At 46.0% G+C, this 15,190-nt stretch overlaps 1 protein-coding gene and 1 long non-coding RNA gene across 2 annotated transcripts; one reads left to right on the top strand and one right to left on the bottom strand.

The window, feature by feature from the left end:
- The first annotated feature begins 5,460 nt into the window (after positions 1-5,460).
- On the top strand, positions 5,461-14,953 carry LOC137579553 (uncharacterized). The gene is made up of 2 exons (XM_068293339.1): positions 5,461-5,842; positions 13,670-14,953. Exon 2 carries the CDS (start codon positions 13,763-13,765, stop codon positions 14,591-14,593), a length of 831 nt encoding a protein of 276 aa, XP_068149440.1. The 5' UTR covers positions 5,461-5,842; positions 13,670-13,762; the 3' UTR covers positions 14,594-14,953.
- LOC137579554 (uncharacterized) lies at positions 5,703-6,706 on the bottom strand. The gene is made up of 3 exons (XR_011032834.1): positions 6,692-6,706; positions 5,947-6,115; positions 5,703-5,835 (listed from the first exon to the last, which is right to left on the bottom strand). It is a non-coding gene; the product is annotated as an uncharacterized lncRNA (long non-coding RNA).
- Positions 14,954-15,190: the final 237 nt, after the last annotated feature.

The following is a 15,190-nucleotide window of genomic DNA, read 5'->3' as shown; positions in this document are numbered from 1 at the left end:
GCCAGTACCTCCTCAATCGAATTAATCCACCGGCCGAGTTCGGCATGACCTCCAGAATAGGACGCCAGTCCGTTGCACAAGTTGTCTAAGTATGCATTCAAATTGGGAATATAGTTGGGGTACTGGTTCATATTTTCGCAGCTCCTTATGAAAGAAGGGCTTGGGTTTTCAACCAAATAAAGTTTTTCCGGAGATCCTTGAAGGAGGGCTTGGCTTTTCAACCAACCATACGCTTTTACTTTCAGCACCTCGTTGCTCAGAAGAAGGGCTTGGGTTTTCAACCAAATGTAAACGCGTGAATTTTTTCATCAGCTCCTTATGGCTTGGGTTTTCAACCAAATAAACTTTTTCCGCAGCTCCTTGAAGGAGGGCTTGGCTTTTCAACCAGTCATAAGCTTTTACTTTCAGCAGCTCCTTGCTCAGAAGAGGGCTTGGGTTTTCAACCAAATGAACTTTTTCCGCAGCTCCTTGAAGGAAGGCTTGGCTTTTCAACCAGTCATTTACTGTAGCAAGACACCGGAAGAGGGGGTTTAAAAGGCATATCCACTCATAGGGACAATTGAGCCTTGCCACTGCATGTGGCTAGATTTTCTCTCTTTTTACTTTATTTAGGGCCCCGCTGTCAAACACGGAAGCGAGACGCTCCCCTTCCGGTTTCTTCAATTTATATGTTAACGCCCAAAATGCAAGAGGCTCAAAATTTCCCTTAGTTTTGCTAATTCCACCTTGCCTGATTCTGCTGGCTCGAGAATGCAGTGGTTAGCAAAATGCGTTCGGGCACGAGTTGGTTTCAAGTATCACCATAATCAGGTGAAGCATTTCCCGTTGGCCTACACCATTTTTTTTTTTAAATTGGGATAGGTCAGGTTTGTGCCTGAGCAATTAATTATTTTATTTTACCACTCTTTCTGCTGACATGCCTTGCATTTAACTGCGGAGCTCTTCCTACTATTGTCTAGCCCCGTAATATTTCTAGATTCCATTTCACAGGTGAGTAGCGCTATTATGGGGTTGAACCAGGATTTATTGACTTTTAGGCAGGAACTCTACCCCTTACACCGCCGTGCTGCTTGAAGACCACTCGGAGTTTTACCTATAAGTCACCGAAGCTATAACTTTAAACGCGATTTTTCAGGAAAATATAGAATAGTGCGCCGAAATATTTCACACAGCTTTAAATGACGATGTATTTTACAACATATCCAAAATTCATCCAAATCGGTGATTCGCATACCTGAAGTTCCCCTTGTAAGACTATCCGCTCTGTGGAGCGTGGTCCTTTAAATATACCCCGAGATGCCCTATGGGCGCTGGCCGCGGCGTCATGCCGTCGGCAGCGGCGTTGGGATCGTGTCCAAAGTGGGTCGCCTCTTCCGGCGAATTCTGCTTATCGGCAATATTCAAAGAATGGCTAGGCTAATGTGAAGTGAAGTGTCTAGTGTGGCCCAACATGGGTCGTCTTGGGTCACATATCTGCTTGGGTCGCATAAACACTAGGAAATATAAGTTGATTACTTGGCTAAGTGTGTTAAGTGTTTACAGTAAATGAAAGATGTGGGTTTCTTAGTTGACTAAAAGTGACAAGTGATATAGGTCGCGATGCACTTAGGTCATACGCGTGTGTGTGTGGTCTGTTAGTGTCCCTAGAATGTATGGGGGTGTGTGTGTGGTCAGCGGTTAGTATTACTTAGATCGAGGTATTTTACCCGATCGAGTCCCTTTGTAATGTGAGAGGCCAGGGTGCGGGGCATGGTCCGGCTTGCAAAGGGAAAGGCGTCCCAGGGGTGCTTGTTGTGTGAGAGGAGGAGAAAGAAGCCTCGTGTGAGGATGGGTGTGCTAACTTAAATATGCCAAATTGCGAGAGAAAAATCTTGAAGTAGGCGAACAAATATGGCGCCTTATGTACTGGACACGTAAGGTTCGAGATGATCTTGGTATCCGGCTAGAAGGAGCAAATGTTCGTAGGGGGGCAGAACTTCCTTCTTAATTGAGGGCAGCTAAAAGAATTCTTCCTCCTTTTTTTAAGCTCAAAAAAAGTGAGCATGCACAAGAACTATATTTTGTCTTCTGGCTTTGCTCACTCTGATAATTAAGTTAAAAATTAACTTAATTTAGAGCGGATACTCTCCGCTACCCCGCTTGAAGCTTAGTGTGGGGAATTCTTTTGTGGGGAGAGCGGTGCGAGGTAAAAGCTCGCCTCCCTCAACCCTTAACACTTATGTTGCCCGTTGGGCATAAACAGAAGCAAATATGTATTCCATGGAGTCTCTAGCTTAACTAGTCTTTAAGATAAACGTTTTTTTTTTTTTTATAATTGCGGGAGCGGAAACAAACTCTATCACTTTACATACTACAAGAACCTACATTTTGGCGACTTAAATATACCATTTGACCCTATGGGTGCATGGTATTAAAATTGAGTATTATGGCCTAGTAGGCCATCAATCTTTACCACTTTTATTAAAGGATGGATCAGCCAGTACGTAGGACTGCCATTTTAACATATCCAATGTTTAAGAATAAACATCGTGTTCATCTGAAATGGCTTCACCAAGCCAGATGAACTAACGAAATATACAAAATATTAAACAAAAATAAGTCATAAAGATTCATATGTCAATTATTGCTTAATTCCAAAACAAAACATGCATACACACTCTGTGGAAAAAACTTAAGATTGTAACAGCGGCGCGGTATCAAGTAGCCGACGCTGAGCATTAAATATATACAATTTTCAACCCCCGAAAATGTGGGTCATTAGAATAAGTATTTTCAAGAACAGTTGTCGTCTCCTAGATTTTAAGATTTCATTTATATACACAACACTTTTGTAAATAAAATCAGTTAATATTTTGAATTCAAGAGATGAAGATCGTGTTTTAGTTTGCGGTGCTAAAATCCTCTTCATTTTTGGTCCTTAGAGAAAAAGGAACTCTGTAGTTTTTCCCCACAAGTGGTAAGAGATTTAGAGAGTGAATCAGCTGTTTAAAGTCTGAATCTTATGCAAGTGTAAAGGCTAAGATCAGCTAAAGTTTGCAAAATAAAAAAAAACTTTTTTCCCCACCAGTGGTAAGAGACAGAGTATAAAATAAAAGCAAAATATTTATTATTGCTTAATAAATTTAAAAGCAGTTTGGCTAGCGGAGCGACTGTAGTAATTTTGGCGGCGGAGCAGCTACAAGGCAACAAGATAGTTGCAAGGAAGAGGCGACTGGAAAACATACACGTTTACAAGGAAATCCGGTGCGATGACCGGCACCGGTACCGCCTGAGCCCATAGGCCCTAGACATCAGCAGCTGACAACGGGCGAAAAAGGCAAGTCGTCTTTTACGCCTTCGAGGGAGCATCAGCGAGCCCAACGGCGACGACCAGCTGATGCGAAAACAAAAGGAGTTGCAGATTATAAATAAGAAATAATATACATATAATCTAAGATACAAATATTGTGAAATTGAGCGGAACCTTATCTGCCCGATAGCAGTATAGCCTGTACTACTATGCAAAACATAAGGTAGGAAGATCACTGCGATGATCGAGTAGGGAAAGTTAAAAAAGGAGAGGCAAAAATATGTCGAATTAAAAAAAAATAAATAAACAAAATTGATAAGAGAAATCAAATAAATATAACAAGAATTTTTAGAAAGTTGTCCGTTAAAGGGTCAAGAACAAAAAAAAATATGTACAAAAAAGTAACAATTTTCCATATAAGTAAATACATATTTAAAAACCAGAGGACCCTTGCAACTTTTTTGGTAACTCTTTCCTTACCTATTAGCCATCAATGTGGAAAAACGTTTTATCTGAAAAGGCTTATGTTTGCGAAAGAATGGCCTACAATCATAGGAAATAACGAAGATATTGATCATAGTCACTGTTTTCCACCGATCGTTCATATGGGAGCTATATGATATAGTCAACCGATCTTTATCAAATTCGGCACAGTCATTAACAGATATATTAAATTAAGAAATGTTTAATTTGAAAGCAATCGCGGTAAAAGTAACGAAATTATTTACAAAAGTCACTGTTTTCGACCGATCGTTCTTATGGGAGCTATATGATATAGTCACTCGATCTTGATCAAATTTGGCACAGTAGTTTATAGGCGTAATAATCTCTCTAATATTAGTTTTCACGATAATAGCACAGAAAATAACGAAGTTATTGAGAAAAGTCACAGATCGTGACTTTGGGGTTTGTATGGGAGCTATATGATATAGTGTTCCGATCCGGCTGAATCTGAGATATACAACCCCTGCAGTATATATTTACAAGCCTACGTGCAAAATTTCAGCTCTGTAGCTCTTACGGTCTAGGAGTAGTTTTCGTTAATCCAGACGGACGGACGGACATGGCTATTTGAACTCGTCTCGTCGTGCTGATCAAGAATATATATACTTTGTATGGTCGGAGATGCTTCGTTCTATGCGTTGCACACTTCTGACCAAAATTAATATACCCTTTTTGCAAGGGTATAAAAATATATAAAATTTATATACACATACATACATAAACCATATAAAATGTTCACTAATAGGGCTGCAAAAGTGTTGGAGAAGCAGGCAGAGTTACAAACCAGGTTAAGGCAGTTAGAAGCTCAAGATCCTAGAAACATAACTAGCAAAGTTGTAGAGGAAGTTAAAGAGATAGAGAATTAATGGATACCTGATCACAAAAAATTGCTCCAGTATGCTCCAGATTTCGATCATCATTATTTCAGAAATAAAATACATGAAGAAGTGTTAACGATAGTTGCCAAAATTATAGCCACAGGAGAGTCAGAAAAACCAGGCACTAGTAAGTCGGTGTGCATTGAAGCAGAAGAGAACATTACAGAGATGTTTGAAGATAACAAAGGAGAGTCGCGCGAGGATGCGACCTCTAGTAATGAAAACGCTAATGTTAACCAGGAGATATTTTTGGATAGAGCCCAACAGCTCCAGGAAATTTTGGATACAGTAGTCAAAGATGTATGTATGTATATTTGTATGTTTATGCATTTGGCATATATATTTGACATGCGCATAAGCCTTAGGGAATATGCTGAGGAGGCAGATCCCACGCTGGTGGTCAGCCATATATAAGTGGCCGATCGCAATACATTTCTATATATTTTGCGCTCGCCCTGTTTATGCATAGCTACAAAGCGTCACTATTATTATTCTATTACTGAACATACTACACCTCCCCCTTTTTAAAAATAACGTAGTATTTATACGTAGTTATATAGTAAACTTTTTTTTTGTAAAATTACTTTATAATAATGAAAATTTTAAAATATTTATATGTATATGTATATATTTTTTATATTTAAAAAAATTTTTTTTTTTTTAAATTGTAGAGATAAAAAAATTTGTTATTATATATATTTTATTTTTTTTAATTGTTATTGTTCACGCCACCGGGTGAACAGCAGTGAGCGGCGAAGAGCAGTGAGCGGTGAGGAGTGAGGGAGGGTTTTTTGATCCTCGGCGTCTACGGTCACACCAGGAGGAGTGACTTGATTTTTTCCAATGGGCACCGCCATCACTAAGAATCGAGCCTTTCACCCGAACACCCGTTCTCTTGCATTTTTTACGATTTGTTAATCACTTTCAACCCGAATCATTTCCGTGTGTGCCGGGTTACCTGTGAATATTATAGAAATAATAAAACCTACGTTTATTTAACCGAAGTTTTTCGTGCGTTTTAATTCACCACTCGCTCACCACAAACTGAAGAAATTGGCACCCGCCAACTCCTTGTATTTCATTTGGATCCTTCCGCCCCCCCACGAACATTGGTCCTTCGAGCCGGATATCCTTCCGCTCCTCCAGCTTGCATCGGCGGAATTCCTGATAAGTACAAAATTTCATTATTCATTTCATTTACATACTACTAAAAGTGTGAGGTTTTCCCGCTTCTCCATAGCGACCTACACACTTTTACATATTGTATGTACATACCTGACCTGTTCCAAGGTTTCATGGTAGTTCCTAATCCTTAGCGTGATTGTCCAACGTTCTCATTTTACATTCCACGATTATCCATTTTTATTTATGTTTTTTTTTCCTCGCAATTGTCCAAATCCCTCTTTTTTACATATGCATTCACATGTACATGTAATTTCCACAGCTGTTTGCCAAATCCGCGTAAAAGTTTAAAAAACAAAAAAAAAAATTATTAAAGTGTTATAAAAAATAGGGAAAAATAAAAATCAAAGTGTTCACCGCGTTTTCTTATGTGTTGGAATAATTATCTTTAATGCCAAACTTATTTCCGCACGCGCGTATCTACGTACATACATACATCGTCACCTGTTGATGTACGCGCATATGTACATACATATCCATATACATACAATCCCTTCGCACATTTACCACGACACAAAAGGCAAAAAAAATATTCTTTTTTTTTAAATAGCACTTCACGTATGCACCGCGATTTCTTGCGCGTTCGAATTAGGTGCGAAATTAATTTCCTCACGCGCGTCTTTGGATACCGGTGCACTTGCTTACATACGTACATACATACATATGTATATGCTTACATAGTCATACATTGCACATACATATGTACATATCCACAACACATAATACATTTCGGTGTCGCGCATTGATTTAACACAACCCCACATCCAATTAAATTACAATTACTTACGTTTTTTTTTGTTGTTGTGAACAACGCGTGTGCATACATATCTATACTCACCTGTGTACTTATGCATGTACGTACACACATAGATCAAAGCATCTGTCCATATGCATTGATCGGTTGTTTTATTTGCGCACAACACTCGCGGTGTGTAAAAGCGTTCTTTTGTTCTTGGTTTTCCGCACAACCACAAAAAAAAAATTATTCACATACATAATTAAACAACAAAATCAAAAACCAAATATATAAACAGCGGCCGACAGCTGTTTTCGGAGTAGTGGTGACACCTGAGTCGAGTCGTGATATCGATAGGCGGCTCAAGCGCGCCAAATTTAAATCACATTATTTCCGATTCTCCTTTTTCGCCTAATTATATATCCGCCCATATTTATAAAACAATACATATATATTTTTCCAGCACTATCGTGCCCACATTTATATATCCGTCCATATTTATAAATTATTTATATAATTTTTCCGGCCAACTTTTTGCGCTCATATATATATATCCGCCCATATTTATAAATAAATACATATATATTTTTTCCAGCACTATCGGGTCCATATTTATATATCCGCCCATATTTATAAATGAATACATATATATTTTCCAGAACTATCGGGCCCATATTTATATATCCGTCCATATTTATAAATTATATATATAATTTTTCGGCCAGTATTTTGCGCTCATATATATATCCGCCCATATTTATAAATAAACACATATAAATTTTTTCCAGCACTATCGGGCCCATATTTATATATCCGTTCATATTTAAAAACTATATATATATTTTTTCCGGCCAGTATTTTGCGCTCATATATATATCCGCCCATATTTATAAATAAACACATATAAATTTGTTCCAGCACTATCGGGCCCATATTTATATATCCGTTCATATTTAAAAACTATATATATATTTTTTCCGGCCAGCCTTTTGCGCTCATATATATATCCGCCCATATTTCTAAATAAATACATATATATATATTTTTTCCAGCACTATCGGGCCCATATTTATATCTCCGTCCATATTTATAAATTATATATACAATTTTTTCCGGCCATTATTCTGCGCACACATATATATCCAGATCCAGATTTATATAAAAACGTATTTTCCTTTTATCCTATACATCTTTGTTTATATATTTCATCCGTGTTTTGTTTTATACGTACTCCCATCGGTAATTTTCAATCCCCATTCGTGCGTTCGTATATTATTCCGCATCTATCTCCATTAAAGGGGCTTCGTTTCCGAGCCACACGCGAGAAAATTCTCCCGCAATCCTGCGGTGCACAGTGAGGAAGTTCTTGCGTCCCCATACAGTCCACTTCTCACTTCCAAAACAAAAAAAAGGGACGCGCACAAACGCGGTGTTCGTCGGTAAGGTCGTCCCCTGAGTATGTCAACGGAGCCGTCCAAGACTGCGCCGAAGTCCAACAGTCTTTCGTCTCCCTCTGCAACTCCGGAGAAGGTTCGGTCTCCGACAACTCCGGTGACCGTGAAGCGTACGGATATTTCGCGCAAGTTCTCGTCAGTTCGCAGCCGCAGCGAATCCCCAAGGTCCCGTCCGTCTTCGTCCAGCTTACCTGAGGGTCGCAGATTCTCGGTTAAAGACTCGAGGGAACACAAAGGTCGTTCCAAGCTTTCAACTCAGACCCAGATTCCGCACGTTGTTGTGACGCACTGTTCTGACGCTCCCGTCACCCGATCCGTATCACAACAGCGTAGAGAACACTCCAGAATGTCCCTTTCCGATTTCGTTATAGCGTGCGACGCATTGACTCTGTTTGAAGCTCGCGAGAGTGAAGCTCTAACTTCTGAAGTGCCCTTGTTTTCCATTAAAATGCACTTAGAGCAGCTCAAATCCCTTTGGTCAACTGTCGAGATGGAATACTCCCGTTGTCACAAGGCCTTGACAATCCAAGCCGACGAGGAAAGCTTGGCAAACATAAGCCACATCAAGGCGAAGCACGAATCCGCTTACGCGGCATATGTGCGATGCGGGACGTTGTTCGGAGAACGCATCGAACAGCTCTCGGCACAGATGACGACTCCTAGGCGTCAGCCAACCGCTCCGTCGGGGCCACCGGGGCATAGAGTTCCTCCGTGTGAGGTAGAGACATTTGATGGCGACAGCCTAGCATGGCCCACATTCCGCGATTTGTTCGCCGCCATTTATATCGCCAATCCGTATTTGTCACAAGTGGAGAAGCTCTATCACTTGAACGCCAAGACGCGAGGGGAAGCGAGAACCATCGTGGCTAAGTCCCCCCTGACGAATGAGGGTTTCCAGGCCGCGTGGGAGAACCTCACCGCACGGTACGAAAACAGCCGTCTGCTGGTCATGACTCAAGCCAGACAACTCCTTCAGATTCCCGCGGTGGCACAAGAGTCGGGCAAATCCTTGCGAGAGCTGCAGACCGCGTTTCAAGGGTGTCTTACCGCACTTGAGCGTTCGGGTGTTAGTACTGAGAATTGGGATGTCCTACCATCTGCACTAGTAAATTGCCGAAGGCCACAATCCTCCTGTGGGAGCAATCAGTGCCCAATAAGACTGTCGTCTCAACGTGGTCCGATTTGAACCAATTTCTTACCGATCGGTATCGTGTCCTGGATGCCACCGAAGAACATAAGTCGGCCCCAAGTGTCCAAGCCATCCCCATTGGTCCCCGCAAATCCTCTGCAACGATGAAAGTCCAAGCGTTTCCAGCGAAAGCTCAGCTCAAATCGGCGTCTTGCAAGCTGTGCCATCGGGAAAATCACCCAATACGGCTCTGCCCTAGTTTCCTTGATATGCCTGTTCAGAGGCGGCTGGAAACCATTAGACAGCAGGGACTTTGTCTGAACTGTTTTGCCCGCGGTCATCAAGTGAAGGGCTGCTCCAGTGCGCATAATTGCCATACCTGCAAGGAACGTCATCATACGCTGTTGCATCCTAGTGATGTGTCCGTGCCCTCGCCATCCGCTGCGCAAGTCCCACCATCCAGCGCCACAGAGCGCCCGTCCGCGAGCGACCAGCTCACAAATGCTCAAAGTTATTTTGCATCTACCCCAGGCAGAGGCCTTTTAGGCACTGCGATTGTCACTCTGCACCATCGTGGTGTGGATCATCATATTCGGGCGTTGATCGACTCGGGAGCCGATTCAACTTTTCTCTCCGAACGTGTCTTCAGCATGGTCCAGCCCCCCTTCTACCCAGTAGACGCCGCGGTTACTGGCATGGGCCAGAGTGATGGAGGCTGCGCCGACAAGGTGTGTCTGCTAATGCTGTCTCCCCCGTGTGACAAATTGAACAAGATTGAGGTCTCCGCCCTGGTCGTATCCAAATTGTCAGGGGCCATTCCAACAGCTCCATTCCTTAATACGGTTCCGACGCAGTGCCTCGATCGCCCCCTGGCTGACCCGTACTACAACAAGCCCGCGCCTATTGACATGATCATCGGTGTAGACCTGTTTCCCCACATCGGAGAACGGATCAAAAAGGATATTGGTGATTTTGTCGGGCTAGAAACCATCTTTGGATGTGTTCTGTGTGGGGCTATCACTCCTGACCCCCCCGGTGTCTAGATCCGTTTTCGCGGCACAGACGCGAGTTAGTCCCGAAGCAAAGCTTGATGTACTCCTCACCAAGTTTTGGGAGGTGGAAGACCTTCCCGCAAAGCCGGAAAAGGAGGATGACGCATTCTGCGAGCGGAACTTCCAGGAGACCACCCAAAGGGGAAAGGACGGCCGATATGTTGTGTCCCTACCGTTCAAAGATCCGAATAGCGTTGACTTGGGCCACTTAAGACCGATCGCGCTGGCTCAATTCCTGCGGAATGAAGCACGCCTTCTCAAGGATCCGGTTCTAAAAACGCAGTACGATGCCATTATTCAAGAGTACGAGGAATTGGGTCATATGATTCGGGTGACGCCGCCTCAAGATGGGAAAAACTTCTATCTCCCCCATCATGCGGTGTTTAAGCCCGATAGCACCACCACTAAGGTACGCGTGGTATTTAACGCGTCGAGCCCCTCCACACAAGGCATCAGCCTCAACGATGTCTTGCACACCGGTCCTACTCTTCAGGCCGACCTCACGCTTCAGGTACTGAAATGGCGGTTCTTTCAATTCGTTTTCAATGCCGACATAACGCAGATGTATCGACAAATCCGAGTCGATCCCAGGCATACCCCCTTTCAGCGGATCCTCTACCGAGACCGCTGCGGCAATATTCAGGATTACGAGTTACAAACTGTCACGTTTGGGGTTAACTGCGCGCCATTCTTGGCGATCCGAGTCCTTTTTACAACTGGCACAAGACGTGCAAACGATGTATCCTCAGGCGAGCGAAATCCTTCGGAACTACATGTATGTTGATGATGTCCTTGCCGGCGCTCACACTGAAGCCGACGCTCGTCTCGCCATACGAGAGCTTCAAGCGGTCCTCCAATCTGCGGGATTCCCGCTTCGGAAGTGGACTTCCAATAAGAAGGAAGTCCTTCAAGCCATTCCTAGAGAGCACCTGCTGCGAGAGGACTTTCTCGAGCTGGAAGACGCGAGCACCGCAAAAACCTTGGGTATTCGATGGCAAGCTGCTGAGGACGTCTTCTTCTTCACCACAGCGGACCCCCCTTGAAGGAGTCGATCTCCAAGAGGCAGGTTCTGTCCCATATCGCTAAGCTCTTCGACCCCGCTGGGTGGCTAGCCCCATTTGTCATCCGAGCGAAGATATTCATGCAGCAAATCTGGCTTACCGAACTGGGCTGGGATGATGTTCTGCCGCCTCTCCTGCTGCAGCAATGGCATGAATTCCTGCAGGATTACCCAGGCCTCAGTCGACTCCGCATTCCCCGTTGGCTAAACACCAGCGATAAGCTCTCGTGGGAGCTTCATGGCTTCTGTGACGCGTCACAGAAAGCGTATGGAGCGGCCCTATATGTGCGGGTTCGGTACGGCAATCAAGTAGACGTCCATTTATTAACGGCTAAGACCCGTGTAGCTCCAGTCAAAACAGTCTCGCTGCCTCGGCTAGAGTTGTGCGGAGCGGTTCTGCTAGCCGATCTCTGGGCGTCGATCGTTCCTGAACATCCAGTCCGACCTGCAACCTCCCAGTTTTGGACCGACTCTACCATCGTGTTGGCTTGGCTCAATAAACCTCCGTGCAGTTGGTCCACCTTCGTGGCCAATCGCGTATCCAGGATCTCCGAAAGCACTAGTGGCCAAAGCTGGTCACATGTGCGCTCCGAGGACAACCCCGCTGATCTGGCGAGCCGTGGAGTCTCCGCGGCCGAGCTATCGGCCAGCAGCCTCTGGTGGCATGGGCCGGACTGGCTCCAGAGAGCCCCCCGAGTATTGGCCAACTCCCCATAACGAACTCCCAGACACCCAGCTGGAGCAACGGGTCCAGTGCCACACCACCGCGACCACCCTACTCGAGGACGTCAGCGAACGTTTCTCGAATTATGGTAGGGCTCTACGAGTCATCGCGTACATCCTACGCTTCGCCACCAAGAGGATTTCGACGCCTTCCACGGTTCGCCTCAACAATGACGAACTTCTTTCCGCCGAGCGCGCCTTGATTCGGACCTCTCAGCGGCGGGAATACCTCGCGGAGATACGGGCCCTGGGCGAAGGGCGACCCCTGCCATCATCCAGCACTCTACTCAATCTGAACCCATTTCTCGACCAGCATGGGTTACTCCGCTCCTGCGGACGACTCCGGGCCGCTGAGTCCCTCCGATATGATGAACGTCACCCTATTCTCCTCCCATATAGTACTCATTTCACTCGCCTGCTTGTCGCATTCGCTCACCGCATCACGTTGCATGGCGGCAATCAACTGATGGTGCGGTATTTGCGCACCAAATTCTGGATCCCACGGATAAAGAACATGGTAAAGTCCCACATCAAGGGGTGCAAGGTCTGCATCATTCATCGTCGACGACTACAGACCCAGATGATGGGTGATCTCCCTCGAGAACGCATCACGTATTCCAGGCCCTTCACCCACACGGGCATTGATTTCGCAGGGCCGTTCGAGATCAAAAATTACACCGGGCGTGCGTGTCTCATAACTAAGGGTTATGTCTGCGTCTTTGTGTGTTTCAGCACGAAGGCAATCCATCTCGAGGCTACCTCCGACCTCACCACTGAAAGATTTCTGGCAGCCTTCTCTCGGTTTGTCGCACGGAGACAATGCCCACAGCGCATTTACTCCGACAACGGCAAAACCTTCGTAGGGGCCTCAAAGGCGCTCGAAAAAGATTTCCTGAACGCCACCAAGCTTGAAATAATGAAGGCATTCCCCCAGCACATCCTATCCTGGCAGTTCATTCCGCCAAGCGCGCCCCATATGGGAGGACTGTGGGAAGCAGGGGTCAAAAGTTTTAAGACCCTGTTTTACAAGTCCTCGTCCACTGTCAAATACACCTTCGAGGAACTTTCCACTCTCCTGTGTAGGATCGAAGCGTGCCTAAACTCCAGGCCAATCTCTCCCATGAGTGAGGACCCAGAGGATCTACTGGCCCTAAGCCCGGGACATTTCCTGATTGGAGGACCACTCTTAGCCATTGCGGAACCGGAAATTCTGGTCGAGCCTATGTCGCTGATCAACCGATGGCAGCGACTAAAGGCAATCCAGCAGGCTTTCTGCCGCCGCTGGAAGAGTGAGTACCTCAAGGAGCTTCACAAACGAAACAAGTGGAAATCACCGACTCGCAGCATCCAGACCGGCGACCTCGTGATCGTGTCCGAAGATCATCTCCCCTCCAACGAGTGGCGCTTAGGGCGAATTGAGCGCACTCTGCCCGGGGCGGACGGCCTCGTCCGAGTGGCTGATGTCACCACCGCGCGTGGGTCTATCCGAAGACCCGTAGCGAAGCTCATTCTGTTGCAAGACAGCAGGAGTCCTGAGTCTAAAACCTTATCGTGACTCCTAATCCCTCTATGTTTCCTCCGAATGTCCTCGTCTCCGTGCATGTTTCTCGTTCCCGTGCATAGACTAATCCACTCCCCCATACGTAATTTCTTTCGTTACAGTTCATTCAGCTCGCCCTTTCATAGCGACATGGCCCCCACGCGTCTGCCGCACCACCGCAGCAAACGAGCTCCACAGGGCACGAACGTGTACCGATGCCGGGTCTGTCGGGGGTTCATGCACTCCGGCAGTGTCAGCGCTTCCTAAACCTCCGAGGGGAAAAGCGGCTTCGGGCGGTGCTCATCAATAAATATTGTCCCAATTGCTTGGCACACGAGCATTCATCCGACGCGTGTCGGACTCGCCATGGTTGCCGACGATGCGGGCAAAGGCACCATACCCTGCTCCACATGGCCGACCAACCGCCGAGACGACGTGCCTCCGCCCGGCGTCGCAGCCGATCACCCCCCTCCGGGCGTGCTGCACCCCCGCTACAACCCCGTTCCCGATCATCGTCCGACCGCTCCGCTTCCCCAGAAGGCGCACCCGAGATTTCGTTATCCTCCCTGCTCCACGCCAGGACGACGACTGTCCTGCCAACCGCAGTCCTCCGGTTGGGCAATGGCTCGAAATCCTTCGAGACCCGCGTCCTTCTTGATGCGTGTGCGGCTGAGAGCCGCATCAATCTCTCCTTTGCCCGGTCCCTGGGGTTAGCTGTGACCAAGGTCGGGGTCGACCAAGCCTGTACGGCCGTCCTCGAGTCGAGGTCCGACAAGACGTTCCGACGGAACGTTATATTCCGGGTCGAAGAGGACTTGCTCATCCGCACTCCCATCCGGGAAGTGGCGGCGCCGGTCCGAGAGAAGTTCGCCACCCTGATCCTGGCCGACCCCTACTTCTATCGGCCGGCGTCGGTATCCGTGGTGCTCGGGGCAGACCTCTATCCTGAGGTCATCCAACCAGGCTGTGTGCCCGGTCATAGCGGTACTCCCGCAGCCCAGAGCACCGTGTTCGGATGGGTCGTCTCCGGCTCCTGTGGGATCTAGGCGCTCCAGGACGTTGCCGTCCCCCATCCTTTATATGTCCAGGGTGGCAATTGCAACATGTTGCAAGGGGGGCGGTATGTTCACGCCACCGGGTGAACAGCAGTGAGCGGCGAAGAGCAGTGAGCGGTGAGGAGTGAGGAGGGTTTTTTGATCCTCGGCGTCTACGGTCACACCAGGAGGAGTGACTTGATTTTTTCCAATGGGCACCGCCATCACTAAGAATCGAGCCTTTCACCCGAACACCCGTTCTCTTGCATTTTTTACGATTTGTTAATCACTTTCAACCCGAATCATTTCCGTGTGTGCCGGGTTACCTGTGAATATTATAGAAATAATAAAACCTACGTTTATTTAACCGAAGTTTTTCGTGCGTTTTAATTCACCACTCGCTCACCACAAACTGAAGAAATTGGCACCCGCCAACTCCTTGTATTTCATTTGGATCCTTCCGCCCCCCACGAACAGTTATTATTATTACGGTTGATCAATTCGACCTTTCTTTATAAATGGTTTTAATCTGTTTTTATGAATTTTCTAGTTTTTATTTGTATCATCTGCAATTATTATTTTATCATTTTCTTCTATAGTCACTCTTTT

Source organism: Drosophila tropicalis, unplaced genomic scaffold (genome assembly GCF_018151085.1).
Source record: "Drosophila tropicalis isolate 14030-0801.00 unplaced genomic scaffold, ASM1815108v1 contig_697, whole genome shotgun sequence".
Classification (NCBI taxonomy): Eukaryota; Metazoa; Arthropoda; class Insecta; order Diptera; family Drosophilidae; genus Drosophila; species Drosophila tropicalis.
The sequence above is the reverse complement of the archived record's forward strand: the minus strand, read 5'-3'. Positions and strand labels throughout refer to the sequence as shown.

Coding starts and splice junctions, on each gene's coding strand:
- LOC137579553 (XM_068293339.1), top strand. CDS start 13,763: ATGCCGGGTCTGTCGGGGGTTCATGCACTCCGGCAGTGTCAGCGCTTC.